This window comes from Solea senegalensis, linkage group LG2 (genome assembly GCF_019176455.1).
Source record: "Solea senegalensis isolate Sse05_10M linkage group LG2, IFAPA_SoseM_1, whole genome shotgun sequence".
NCBI classification, from domain to species: domain Eukaryota; kingdom Metazoa; phylum Chordata; class Actinopteri; order Pleuronectiformes; family Soleidae; genus Solea; species Solea senegalensis.
Genome location: NC_058022.1, coordinates 7,688,026 through 7,701,543, shown reverse-complemented (window position 1 = coordinate 7,701,543; position 13,518 = coordinate 7,688,026). Strand labels below are relative to the sequence as shown.

Here is a 13,518-nt window from a genome sequence, read left to right as displayed (position 1 = left end):
TTCCTCCCATCTCCACCGATCAGTGTAATAAAGTTACATTTTCATTGAAATTAGAGCTGAGGAGACGGTCTCTAATGCCTTCTGAGCACAAATTGTGTTCTCTGTGATGGGTCCTGAGGGTGCATTCACCCCTGTGCTTACTGTGATCTGCACGTGATCGCATCACTCACGATGGATGTTAATACCAGGTCTTAAGGGGGCAAAGTCATCTGCCAAAGTGAGAAGACGGTTGTGAGCAATGTATTTGTTTGCATCTCATCCACAGGACACTTGAGTATCTGTTCAGAAACAAATGGCTGGATATGTACACGAGGGCATTGTTTGTCGAGTTCACCGTTTATAACGCTAATGTGAATCTGTTCTGCATCGTCACACTCCTGTTTGAGACCACAGCTGTAGGTAAGGTTAAGTACTTGCCTCATTGTCAGTGTTTAGCCAAGCTGAAGTTATCATCAACCTCTGCATCTTGATTCCGATTGTTAAATTGTTTGGTTGCTTCTTGCATTTTAATTGCAATCCTCACACTGGTATAAAGTCCATCCTGCCTTAGCAACCTATTCAAATAAAACTGTCCCTACTCGTTTTGTAGGAGCATTTCAGTTCCACAGCGAGCTGCGGAGTGTCCGTCTCTACCAGTCAACTGGGAATCTTCACTTCTTCGTCATGGCTGCTGAAATCATATATCTGCTTTTCATCATCTATTACATGTTCATGCAGGTAAACTCCAAAATAGTGTACTTTTGTTCCTGGCACTTGGTTCTCTCTCTCTTTTTTTTTGTTCATTTAGTGTATTTAATGAGACAGGCAGAGGTTTCTGTATCTGCCGAAGGCTTTATGAGCTCAGGCTGACCTGAGAGTAAGCAGGCAGGGCTCATTAGTTTGTTTAAATCAATCTTTTCACCACAGGTTTCAAAATTTAGCGTGCTTTATTTATTTATTTATTTATTTATTTTTATTTTTTTCCTCTCGGTTTCCTGGCCAATTCTTTTTCTCAGAACATGCCCCTGCTTTACTGGAAACAAAAAACAGTTTAACAAAAATTAACAATGGAAAGTCTGACTCGAGGTTTAACTAATTATGAATGAGTCTGTGTGTAGTTATGTAACGTAAAGGTCAAGTGTGTAACACTTTTAATTTTGGGGGATTTATCAGCGGAAATTAAATATGCTCCACTAACCAGGCCTGTATTAGTGTTTAATTGCTTTCAATGAATAAGTGTTTTGTTTTTGTAGCCTTAGATGAACCCTTTTATCATCTTAGACTGCCATGGTTTTACAGAAGCTTAAACAGACAAACCAGCATTTTAAAGAGTGTTGCATTTTAAAGCAGAAGCCTACTATGTTGATATCACTCATTTTTATAAACTGGGACTTTGATTGATTGAGAATCATTCATCCTTTAATATCACTCAAGAACCCCCTCAGATTATAAATGGGTTATATATATATATATACATACATACATACATACATACATTTTTAAATGAGTTAAGAATGACATAGCTTAATGGCAAAAGTAAAAATATGAGGAAGAAAGAGCATTATTATTTTCTGCTACTCGGAGTTGTTTTCTATATATTTTTAGAACAGCTGTGAGTCATCTCTACTCACTCTCCTCCTGGCCATTTTGTTTTGTGTTCATGGGTGTTCACAATTAAGTCTAATTTTTGAGACGGGGAACAAATAAGAGTGTCTTTCTGTGCCCTTAATGGCACGTCTGATTCAAGGCAAGAAGCAGGACACGATTGTACCAGGCAAAGTGGCAGCGTAGTGAGGAGAAGAGACTAAATTCATGTGTGAGGCAGGGCTGATGAAACGCTGGTGAAACACACGTGCAGCGACTCTGAGCAGAGGGAAAAGAAGACAAATATGGGGAACTAAACATAGGAGAATACACACAGTAGGGAATACCAAATTGCAGACAAATTAACTAGAAATCCAAATATTGCACCAAGTACTGTATAAAATGAGAAAAAAAACCAATCCTCAAATCATTAACTGCAATCTTTCAGCAAGAAATAAGAATCTATTGTCACGCACGTACACACACACTTGCTCTTGTTGTGTTACACATGTACAACCATTCTGTCTTCTTTTTTCCCGGAAGGGCAAACTGCTGAAGCAGCAGCGGTGGGCTTACTTTACAAGTAAGCGGAACCTCCTGGAATTGTCCATCATCGTATTGACCTGGAGTGCTGTGGCTGTTTTCATCAGGAGAACCCTGCTCGGCAACCGTGATATGACGTACTACCAAAACCACAAAGACCAGTGAGAGCAAATGAATAGCACGCCCTGAAAATAGTAGGGCATGAAAATAATGATTTCAAGCTGAGCAGAGGGCTTTAGGTTGTGGTCAAGGTTTTTATACATCCATTTTTTTTATTTCACTGATGGTGTTTACTTTTTTCTTGATATGTATCAGTTATTTTTGCTTACTGCAGACATATTGTTATATAAGATATTCTATAAAGTCACATATGTCAAACGTGGAAAATACACAGTCCAGGTTTACATGGCATTAGAAATGATTGTGTTAATCCAACTAAACCAGGATTTACATTAGTCGGATTGAAATTATACTAAATCAAATTTGTCGAAATCACAATAACACACTACAACTGCACGTACTGTATACCTCCAGTCGAGGGGGACTGAGTGCTCTGTGCACTTGCCACCCTCAAATAATATCCAGAAATATTTGAAGAGGCCCAAAATTCATGCCTGTGCTTTTTTGGAGTGATGAGGAGACCCTATTTTATGCTCTGTCAGCTTGAAGAATTTCATTTCATGGTTATTTTAATGTTAATGGCTCAGAATGGTAGCAACTGGCCACATGCTAAACCAGAGACCATCTAATTCTAACCACACTGGAGGCATTTCGCTCCCTAGAGGAGCAAAGGACACACTTCATTGACTTTATCGATTTCTCACTAGTGTTTGTATACTGGTAAAAGACAGTAGTCCAGCTGAACAGCTTGAACTGTGCATAAAAACGTACTTGGTACTGTTAAAGTAATAAATCAAAGCTTTTTGGACATTTTGAGACGTCGTGCTTTACAAAGTCTTACATAATCTAAATGGATCGGCCTGATTCCGCCGTTGAAATATATAAAGTTTTTAAATAATGTATTTAAAACCAGCTCCAGTATTTTCCGCTTCAGGATAAAGAGACAAATCATGGGCCAGTCGTGACAGACTTTGCAGAGTGATGTGGCGGCCATTTCATCAAGCTAAACGTTCATAAAACTAAGGACGTGTTCATCCATTTAATCGTGTTCTTCCAACTATAATCAAGTGTACAGTTAGTCTTAAAAATGATATTATTAACACCATTAACTTCTACCATTCCAGTTTTTACTGTTCTTACTGTGGCACTTACATGTCAGTTCTGGCATTGTTTTCAGTCAGGTTTGGTCTATGTTTATTGTGTTTACTTAATTTCTTTTATTCATCCAACTGCATGAAAAATTACCCCTTCAGGGCAATAAAACCCTGATAACATTGCTTATGCACAATTTAGTAATCTAACAATATATTAATTACAAGTTTCTTTTTATTTGAGGTTTTGCCAATGATACTTTTTGAGGTTTTTGTAATTTTCTGTCACAGTTTGCTGCTGCTGATAACTCGACTCTTTACTGTGCGTGCAGATTTGCCAGCTTCTATGAGACGGCGAGCACGGACTCAGTGTTTCAGTATCTGATCGCCTTCTTGGTTCTGCTTGCCACTGTCAAACTGTGGCACCTGCTCAGACTCAACCCCAAGATGAACATTATCTCAGCCACACTGCAGCGAGCCTGGAGTGACATATCGGGCTTTATTGTGATTATTGTGATTATGCTCATAGCATACTCCATTGCAGTGAGTATCTCGACCTTTGACCATAAATCTGACCCTTTTGCTAAGATCTAAGTGTATTTAGGGTGTTTCTGTAGCACGAGGTGCAGAAAACAAAAGTATTTACTTTCTTTATGAATCATGGTTGTGTTTTGCGCGTAGATGACATGCAAAACCAATCAAAATGCCATCTCCCATTGGATCCATTCCCTTTTTAAAGCCACATGTGTTTGCATCATTTCAGTTTGTTATTGTGCTTCAGGCAATAATGTGCCGGACCACATTTCATTTTAACACCAGTGCAAAATGTTAAAGAGAGCTCAAATTATCAGTTTATTTGGAACGGGAAAGCTTGTCGGACCAATGGGATTTCCCTGCTGACTTGATGGTTGCTACTTTTTTTTTTAAGTGCAACGTGATTTATGGCTGGAAGCTGTCCTCTTATAGAACTTTGTCTGATGCCCTTCTTACAATCATCAGCTTGCAGATTGGCATCTTCAACTACGAAGAGGTGAGCTACATCTGCTGTACACAGCATAATGTGCCTGTAGATATGACGTGTTATATCATTTTAATCCAATATCCGTTGACCCACGATGACTGACTGACTGACTGCCTCTCTTATTTTATGTTTGCCAGGTCTTTGACTATAACCCCGTGCTTACTGGATTGCTTATTGGCTCCTGCATCATGCTCATGACATTTGTGATGCTCAATCTCCTCGTTTCAGGCATCCTTGTGGCATTCAACCAGGAGCAGTTGGAGCATAAGGTATACTTCATCAGGAATCATTATTCAGAACGGCTAATTAAGATTCAAGTCAAAATGTTATCCGTACATACACAGCATATTATAAAGTTATATAATGCTCTTGCTTTTGTCACCTCTCCTCTTTCACAAAGCCCTCAGAGGAGAAGGAGATTGTTGACCTGATGCTGAAGAAAGTCCATAGTTTTTTTGGACTCAAATATGAAGACACAAAGATGACTGGCAGCAGGGACTTGAATCCCGAGGAGAAGCTTTAATGCGGTGGTTTGGAATATTTAGAGGGTACGAACATCCACATGCTCATGTGCAATTTGTAATTTTTTAATCTTCGCTTGCTCTGCTACTTCGTAAGTGTGCTATGGTAGATAATGACTACTGTACAGATTTGCACTGCTCTTTATTCATGCGATTATGCATGTCAGATCTCCGCCCGGCTCATCGTCTCTCACAGTAGAGATCTAGCGCTTGTAAGAAATTCAGAAAAAAAATGAACCGGGTTAAAACGTAATCATGCATACAAATGTACTCTATTATAAGCTTCAAAATTACAAAAAAATAACACAAAAACACAGATTAGTCTCCAATTGTGAAATGTATCCACACTGTGTATGATACCAGGAAAAACAAGAGGTCAAGAGCTTTCATTTAATGAGAACTGAATCTTTATTATTGTTATTATTATTAATAATAATAACAATAATAATAATAATGATGCCTTTAATTTATTGCCTTCTCCAGCCTCAGAGGGATAAGGTAATTTTGAAAAGGTGTGTCATGAATCTGGATTTAAATGTGTGAAGGGAGTCAATGTTGCAGATGTGTAGGAGAGAATGCCAGAGCTGGCTGAAAGCCCTGGACCCCATGGTAACAAGGCGGGCAGAGGGTGCAGTGAGTTGGAGGGCAGCAGCTGATGATGAAGGAGGTCAGAAAGGTAGGAGGGGGAAAGATTGTGAGATTGAGCTTTGAAGGCAAGAAGGAAGACCTTGCACTGTATTCGTTATGTGACGGGGAGCCACTGATGATGCAGGCATCCAATCTACAGCTGAATGCTGCTAATGGGATTAAAAAGGAAAAGTGGCTTTATCTGTTGTTTTAACAGTATCCACTCATTTTAGGGATTTGCTCTCACTCAGCTGTGTGCAGGAGGTCTACAGCAGTCGGAGCAGTAAACTCAATCATACCGTGCTGTATGGAGTGCACGGATGGATTGGGGTGAGTGAAGTCATGGCTTGTGTAAATTATTCACAAAAATCTGTCTTAATAGACCTGGCTCTGTATAATGGGGAGTTATGAAAAAGAAAAAACCACCAATACAATGAAAGATCCAGCAATTACAGCGGTTACAAGAAGACAATTATTTGTTTGACATGAGAAAAGATGAGCAGTGCAGCGCCATCATTCCTCTTGTTCTTCCACAAAGTGTACTATAAATGGCCATCGAAGTAAAGTTTCACAATCCTGCGAGATACATTAATTTGTGGTTATAATGTTTGGATCAAAAACTCATAGAAACAGTCAAAGAAGAAAGTTTACTTCTTGGACTTTGTTTTATTTAATTATGATTTAATCATAAATGATGACTACTGTAGATTTTGTTGAACACTTTTAATCTACGCAGGCAGGCAGTTTGTGCCATGTCTCGTATGTTGTGTAGAGGTCCAGACGCGACGTCACCAAGTTCAACTCATACATTTTTAAGTGTTAAGACTTCACTGTGCACTTCCTGCCTAAAATATAATGCGATCATTTTACAAGAGGGAATCCGTTGCCTGTGAGTCCTCATCGCTTTGAGTGTGTTTTGTAGAAGTGATCAAACTCTGCCAATCCAGTAATATGCTCTCCCATTAGTCTGTCCATCCTGGTACACATTTATCCACCATTGTAAACTGTTGCCTAACATATTGCCTCTTATACATGCTGCTGGTTACATGAGTAAACAACAAAATTGGCGTTTCTCTGGTTGTAAAAAAGTCTTTTTGTACCAACTTTTCATTTAGTGCTTGTTTGAGTATGGGTTGTTATGTTGTGTCTTCTGCTAGCCTCGGTACCGAGATAATAAGCCGCAGTTGGCACGGATTGACAGCAGCGCTATCCAGAAGAGTTTCATTTGCCACTAGGGACTAACAAAAAAAATTATACAAGACTAATCCAAGACAGACGCGATGCTATTATGTCTGGCATTTCAATAGCACATGCTTTACCAAAGCCACAGGGAAAGTAGTGGTGACAATACCACAGTGACTTTATTTACACGCAGGGATGGAAGTGATTAAGACGGAAACAGTAGATGGATGGAGCTACCAGATGATGCCACTGATATCATGTGCACACAAATCCATAGAAAGCAAACTGAGAAGTTGCCAAAAACAATTTATTTTTACGCATTCCATGACTTGCATAATTCATGTCATTGGATCATTTGTGTTTACATGTGCAAGTGACACAAGAAAACACACAACATGGCAAACAACTACTCGCCCCAGGCTAAAACAGTTCTTGCCATGTTGTCCGTTTTACACACTTCCTGTTAAACTCCCCCTTGTCTCCCCCCAGTCTCACTTGCTGAAGAGAGTGCTTCGTATACAAAGTCATTACACAGAATACTGCATGGCGTTCATTTTAAGAAGCTGAGCAACGGAACCCCCGCTGCACGATTGCGGGGGTTCCGTTGCTCAGCTTCTTGAAATTTAATTTTAACCAAATTGACGATGACCCGCTGAGGTGCAGCGCAAATATCAGTTGAATATCTACCTTGAAGCGACCCATCCATCTATCCTTCTACCCTTTATCCCCCACATGAGGGTCGCGGGAGTGCTGAGCCAATTTCAGCGAAACTGGCGCGTTACATCCAGGTTAAAACTCCAATCAGTGACGATCCTTGTTTCGACAGCATGTACCTACCTTTTCTATTGCAGTTAATGTCGTATTTAGGTTAATGTCGTGTTTTCTGCTTTTGGGGATGTGTGTTTGTGATTTGTACGTATAGTTCTGTGTTTAAAAAGAAAGATACAATTAAACAATGGTGTCTGAATGGCACACTGTCTGATTACTCAGTAATTTAGTCTTCAGAAGACTTTTAATCACGAAAACTATAAATGAATGAATTTCAAGTTGCACCTGCCTGAATATTTTGGTGGTGATGTCAGTATTCTAGACAGACATGATACTTTATTTATCAGCAACTTCTCTGACTCCATCACCTCCATCGACTCTGCAAACAGCTCATATGTGGTGCGGAACACTTTGTTACAATCGTAGCTTAAAGGTCACAGTGGCGCGTTCGTGACTGACATATTCTGTGTCTGCGTCTCTGTCTCATTATCACTTCTGTAACGTGCATTTGTCTCACTGTGAAATCTCATTTCCTTCATGCTCCACCATCCTCATTCCGGCGTTCTCTCGGCCTCGCTCTCTGTGCTAGATTGTTCTCTGATGTTATTGTATAATTGAATATTTGACTGTTCGAGTTGCCCCAGTCAAATCACTGGCATTCCATTTTCCCTGTCTCATCAGTTTCATCTAATTCATTTCCCAAAGATGAGGATAAAAGAAAAAAAAATGAGATTAGCTGTATTGTTTCAGAAATATGACACTTGAGCTGCTTAAATTGAGCTAAAATATAATTTACTCCATTTTAATCACTCAAAGGGATTATGTGTACCTAGTAAGTGTCCGGTGTGGTCTTCAGCTGCTGTAGTTCATCTCCTTCAAGGTTCAGAGATGCAAAACTGCATCATTTCTGCATAATTCAGTTGTTTAGTTTTTCTGCATTTAATTTAGTTTTGAATCAGTCTGGCCTTTTCTCCTCTGATGTCAACATTTTTTTATTGCAGCTCTAGAAAAGTGTAACTGCTGCCATGTGACTGGCTAATTATTTAACTGCATTAATGTACAGTTGAATTTGAATATATATGAATTGAATACATTGAATATACAATCATTAATAAATAATTACATCCCAAATAAATTCACCTAATTTAAATGGCGGGCCATCGCCCAGGGAAGCATTTGAGCTGCACGACAAGAAATACATAAAACAATAAGGTGTTGGATGTTCAGTTTTGCTGCCTGCTAGTTCCTGTAGATTGAACTGGAGCTTGATGCTGCAGACCCTGATCCCTGTAGAGAAAATACACAAGCTGTGTACCAATCCAAGCACTGTCTTCGTTGGATGGTGGCCTGATCCGAAAGCTTGCAAATGGGAATTCCCTATTCCAACTCTACTTTGCCCTGCCAGCACCTTCATCCAGGGCTGTTTTCTAGCTTTAGGCTACAGTCATGATGAACTCTAATATTAAAATCAAACTTGTGGAGCCACACAAGCAAATCATACTGATTTAAAAAAAAAAACGATAATCCAAGGACTACAACAATCCTCTACGTCAATAAATAAAACAGACATTGAGTGTTTTTAAATACATTTATACAAATACAAGTGAGAACACAACTCACAGCCCAAAATAATAATAAATAAAATGGGCCAAGATCAACAGAAAATAAATTATGCTATTACTTCAAGTAAAAAACACATTGAGCCAGTATCCATATCAATGAGCAAGCAATAAAAAAACACTTGTAATAATAAGTCTAATATTGGAGTTGGTAAGGAACTTCACATTTAACACCTTCTGGACCATTTTTGACGTTATTATGCAACAAAAACATCAGTGACAACTTATCAATGCAGTTTAATTTATTTATTTACTACATTTATTTGTTTTTTAGAATATACAGGATTTAATAAACACATGTCAATGACAATTTTAATTCATTCTCCTCAGATGAGGCTGAACATGTAGCTTTTGGGCCCCCTGGTGGCTTGGAGGGCTAACTCACTAACGGCATATGACGAGTACTAACATTTTAACATTTTATTGCCTCTTGTTATTTTATTTATTAGGACCATTAGCTATTAAAAGCAAGTGAATGCACCAACTGTAAAACCAGTAGCTGGTTCTGATTTTGTACGGTGTCTTTTTGACTTTAATTGTGAGGGACTTCAACCTGAGGTATTATATGTAATCATGTGGACATTTTGTAAAATCATAGCCTTTAAGTGAAACACTGAGGCACACTCCAGTATGTTCACACATGTGAAGTGGTGAGCACTTGTGTTGTTGCAGCCTTGTCCCCCATGAATAGAAAAAATTATTCTACTTATTAAAGGAAGCCGGTTTATGTGAAATGAGGAAATTCTCCTGCCACTAATAACTTGTGACTTTACTGGAGGAGTGACTGCACTGCAGTTTCACGCCTGCCTTACACATGTAAGCGGGTGAGTCTGAGTTCTTATCAATATTAATCAAAAAAAGCTTTCAGGTGAAAATCATAAAGGGAATTTTAATGCCTTGTTAAGCGCTGATGTTACCTGCACCTGCCCACACCACACTGCATTTCACTTCCAAGACGTTGCACATCCACCAGACACCAATAACAGCGACGTGCCCAAAACACATAATATTATCTCTAATATTAGAAAATAAGCTTAAAATAGTTATAATGTATAGAAAAATAGACAAGACATAAAATAGACTTAAATGGAAATAGCATCAACAACTTAAACAGTGTCAAAGGCCAATGAAAAGTGGTGAGTTTTAAGAAGAGATTTAAAGACAGACGGGGAAGAGGCCTGGTCTGATGTGCAAAGGCAGATCATTCCACTGTAAAAAGAACGGTCCCCTCTGAGCTTGTGTTTACTCAGGAGCAGCTGATCAGCTGACCTGAGCGAGCGGGAAAAAAAATTTCTTGTGGTGTTGGCCTATAGGTTGTTCAGAAAGACACTCTATATTTCACATTATCTTATAGCCTCTGTAGATACGTTTTAACATAGTAATGGTCGTTAACGAACTTCTGTTTGAATGAGACACATCTTTACTAAGCTGTGTTAGACGTGAGCTGTGTGCCGCAGACGATTTCAAAGCGCAGAGATTATGACGATATGACGAAAAAAAAACAAACTCAAAAGGTGTTTAGCAGAGATGATGAGATCTCTGTTGATACAGTGAATACTGGTGTCTGCACAGTGAGCTCTGGGGAGCGAGTGACGTTTGTGTGAGTGAGTGAGTAAACTCTTAATGAAGAATAAACAATGTTATGCCGCACACGCTCGCCATTTAATCATGTGATTAAACTTGCAGCTTTTTAGCGATTAATTGCTCGGGTTCACATCGCAACTGCGATGAAATGAGTTGTGCAGCACTTCTTCTGTCGTGGGAGCAGATGTTACTGTTATGTAAGAAAAGAAAAAAAGAATTGAAAGAAAAGGTGGGAAGTTACAGAAGGCTGAATATGAAATCATGAAGCTCTGTATGCTCATGTCCCACCTGCTCACATTAGGCATGCATTAACTGTTTCACTGCTGAATTCTTATGGTCATTTCATCATCTCCACTGATCTAAATCTAACCCTGAGAAGACAGAGCATTTAGGCTGCTATTTTTCCACTATTTTAATATGTAAAATCTTATTTACAGAGACTATAATGATGTGCAATATAACTTATATCCAATTTTTTTCAGCACAACCATGGTGATCTAATGAAATTATTAATTTTCTTTTAATTTATGTAAACACAATTCACAATTTTTAGTTTTTAATCATAGTTACAGTTCAAAGTTTGCTTGGCTCGAACAGAAAAAAACGTATTTTGTGACTTCTGCACAATTGTCATTAATGCCATGTTTTTGTATGTTTATGCCATACAAAATTAATCATAACTTTGACTCAACAACACAAAAGACACAAAAACACACATTTTCTGTGTCAGATGTGACCTATAAACACACCCCAAGGATGATGTCCATATAAGGAGTTGTGTATTATTCCCACGGTAATTCACCAAGGGAGCACATGTGAGCACTAAGGATTAACACTAGTTTCAAAAGACACACCTAATAATGTGAGCAAAATAAATTACAATAAAATATGACATTTGATTTTCCTTCCCTTCATTCGTGGATGATGCATAAAATGTTTTCGCTTTTCAAGGCATTGGTGCACCTGACCTATGAGGGTGTCATGTTCAGCCTTACAGTCCAAATTAAAAAATGTGTCTCCGTGGAAACCAGAAGTGCTCTTTTTTTCTATATAAAACGACTTTTACTGTGGGAGACAAACAGTGAATCTATTGCATTTCAGCAAGGCAAACTTTAAACGTGTTTTACACTTTCTGTTGTGGTGATTTTATTATCAGGTGAGGCGACCATGGATGAGTTTCTGAAGTCAGTGATGGGTTGAGTTGAAAAGCTTTTTTTTTTTTGTAAATAGCTGAGATCCAAGGGGAACTGAGACAATACCAAACATGCACAAGGACATCTTAACAGTTGGACTGTGAATCCCAGGGTTTGGGTTTAACTAAGGCTTTGGAGAAAAGGGGGAGACCTTGGGGAGGGCTGCGTAGTTCACATCGGTCCTCTGCGGCAGTTATGTTAGGTTCAACAAGGAAATAATGAGACACACTCTAGTTACACAGAGTTGCAGCAGGAATGTGAGTTGCTGATTTAAAGGAGGCTGAATAATAACTTTTTCTCTTACACTTGCATGTTCGAGCGTATCCTCAAGATGAGCTGGATTCCAATGTTGAGAAGTCATCGCTGTCCGTCTTGTAAAAGCATATTTGTTGGCGGTTCACTCCGTCGGAGACAGAGCTGATGTTTTTTGTGAGGTTTTGGAGCCAAATCCATTTAAGTCTTCTGTTGTTTTCTAAAGCAGATCTTATTCCTAGAAATTATCCAGTGACACCTGGGGGACGGTACCCCAAGGTTGAGAAGCACTATATATATATATATATATGTATATATATATATATATGTATATATATATATATATATAGTTTAATAAAAATTTAATAAAAGATCTCGTCAGGAGTAAATAACTATAATTTGACATTGTAATCAAGAAATAATTGTATGTTTTACTATCATCTTGTTGTTGTTGATTTTGATAATTACCAATGCTGTTAATTTAGAGCAACTGTGTCATAAACCTTACATCGGGTGGTGGTCTAATGAATGTGTTAATCACTGTGTGTATACATATATTATTGTTCACTATGACACGTTAATGATCAATGTACATTAAAGAGACATACGTAGTAAAGACGAGCGTACGATTCACACCCACGTCACAATAATCTCATTTGATGCAGAGCAAATGAATGCCCATGTTCCTTTTCCCAATTTCATATTTAAAGTACTGAACAGTCTGGTTTTTGTAGCTTCAGGAACTGTGATGGGTTATTTAGTTTTAATTAGTTTGTACTGTTGGAATCTGTAGAGGATCTCAGTCCCTGAGGACATACATCGTCTGCTGGACTTAATATTTGACTATTAAGTCAAGTAAGTATGGATGTCCAGTCTGGTTTTGTGCAACTCTCTGTCCAGCTGGAGACCAGGATATGAAGACTGATCAACGTCTGCTCTGAGGTGGTAGGCCAAACTTCTGGAGAGCTTCTTCAACAGCTGCTCTTCAGAAAAACACTGAGGCTGGCCAAAGAGATCTGCACAGACTCCTCTCATGTCCTGTTGGCAGCTCTTGTCTTTAGGGTGCACAACTGTAGAAGGAACAGATGCAAACATTCACTCCTTACTCACTCAATCTCACTTCTTAACCAGAATTAACCACCTAGGAAGGACTGGTTAGGCCGTTAATGTATTTAAAGCCCACATAGACCGGAAGCTCCAATTAACGCTGCGTTTGTGTGTGTATCTGCGTCATTACCTCGTTTATGAAACCCTAAAGTTTCAGAACGAACAGTTCAGCCACTGCTGAGAAAATAGTGTTGTATTGTTTTCCTGGGCTCTGCGAAGCGGATCGGCACTTCCTTAATTTGATGTCGTCATCAAAAATCCTCGCCACTCCTCTCACCACCGTAGCGCCTCCTGGTGCGGGCACTAGTCAGGGCACATCCGGTTGCG

General features: G+C 38.9%; 1 protein-coding gene across 1 annotated transcript in view; it reads left to right on the top strand.

The window, feature by feature from the left end:
• Positions 1 to 7,240, top strand: part of LOC122784989 (polycystic kidney disease protein 1-like 2) — a 31,139-nt gene extending 23,899 nt beyond the window's left edge. Inside the window, exons 39-45 of the mRNA XM_044050482.1 lie at positions 266 to 399; positions 590 to 717; positions 2,107 to 2,267; positions 3,650 to 3,860; positions 4,246 to 4,347; positions 4,476 to 4,607; positions 4,739 to 7,240. Coding sequence (XP_043906417.1) covers positions 266 to 399; positions 590 to 717; positions 2,107 to 2,267; positions 3,650 to 3,860; positions 4,246 to 4,347; positions 4,476 to 4,607; positions 4,739 to 4,861 — 991 coding nt within the window. The 3' untranslated portion in view covers positions 4,862 to 7,240. The remainder of the gene's footprint in view (positions 1 to 265; positions 400 to 589; positions 718 to 2,106; positions 2,268 to 3,649; positions 3,861 to 4,245; positions 4,348 to 4,475; positions 4,608 to 4,738) is intronic.
• Positions 7,241 to 13,518: the final 6,278 nt, after the last annotated feature.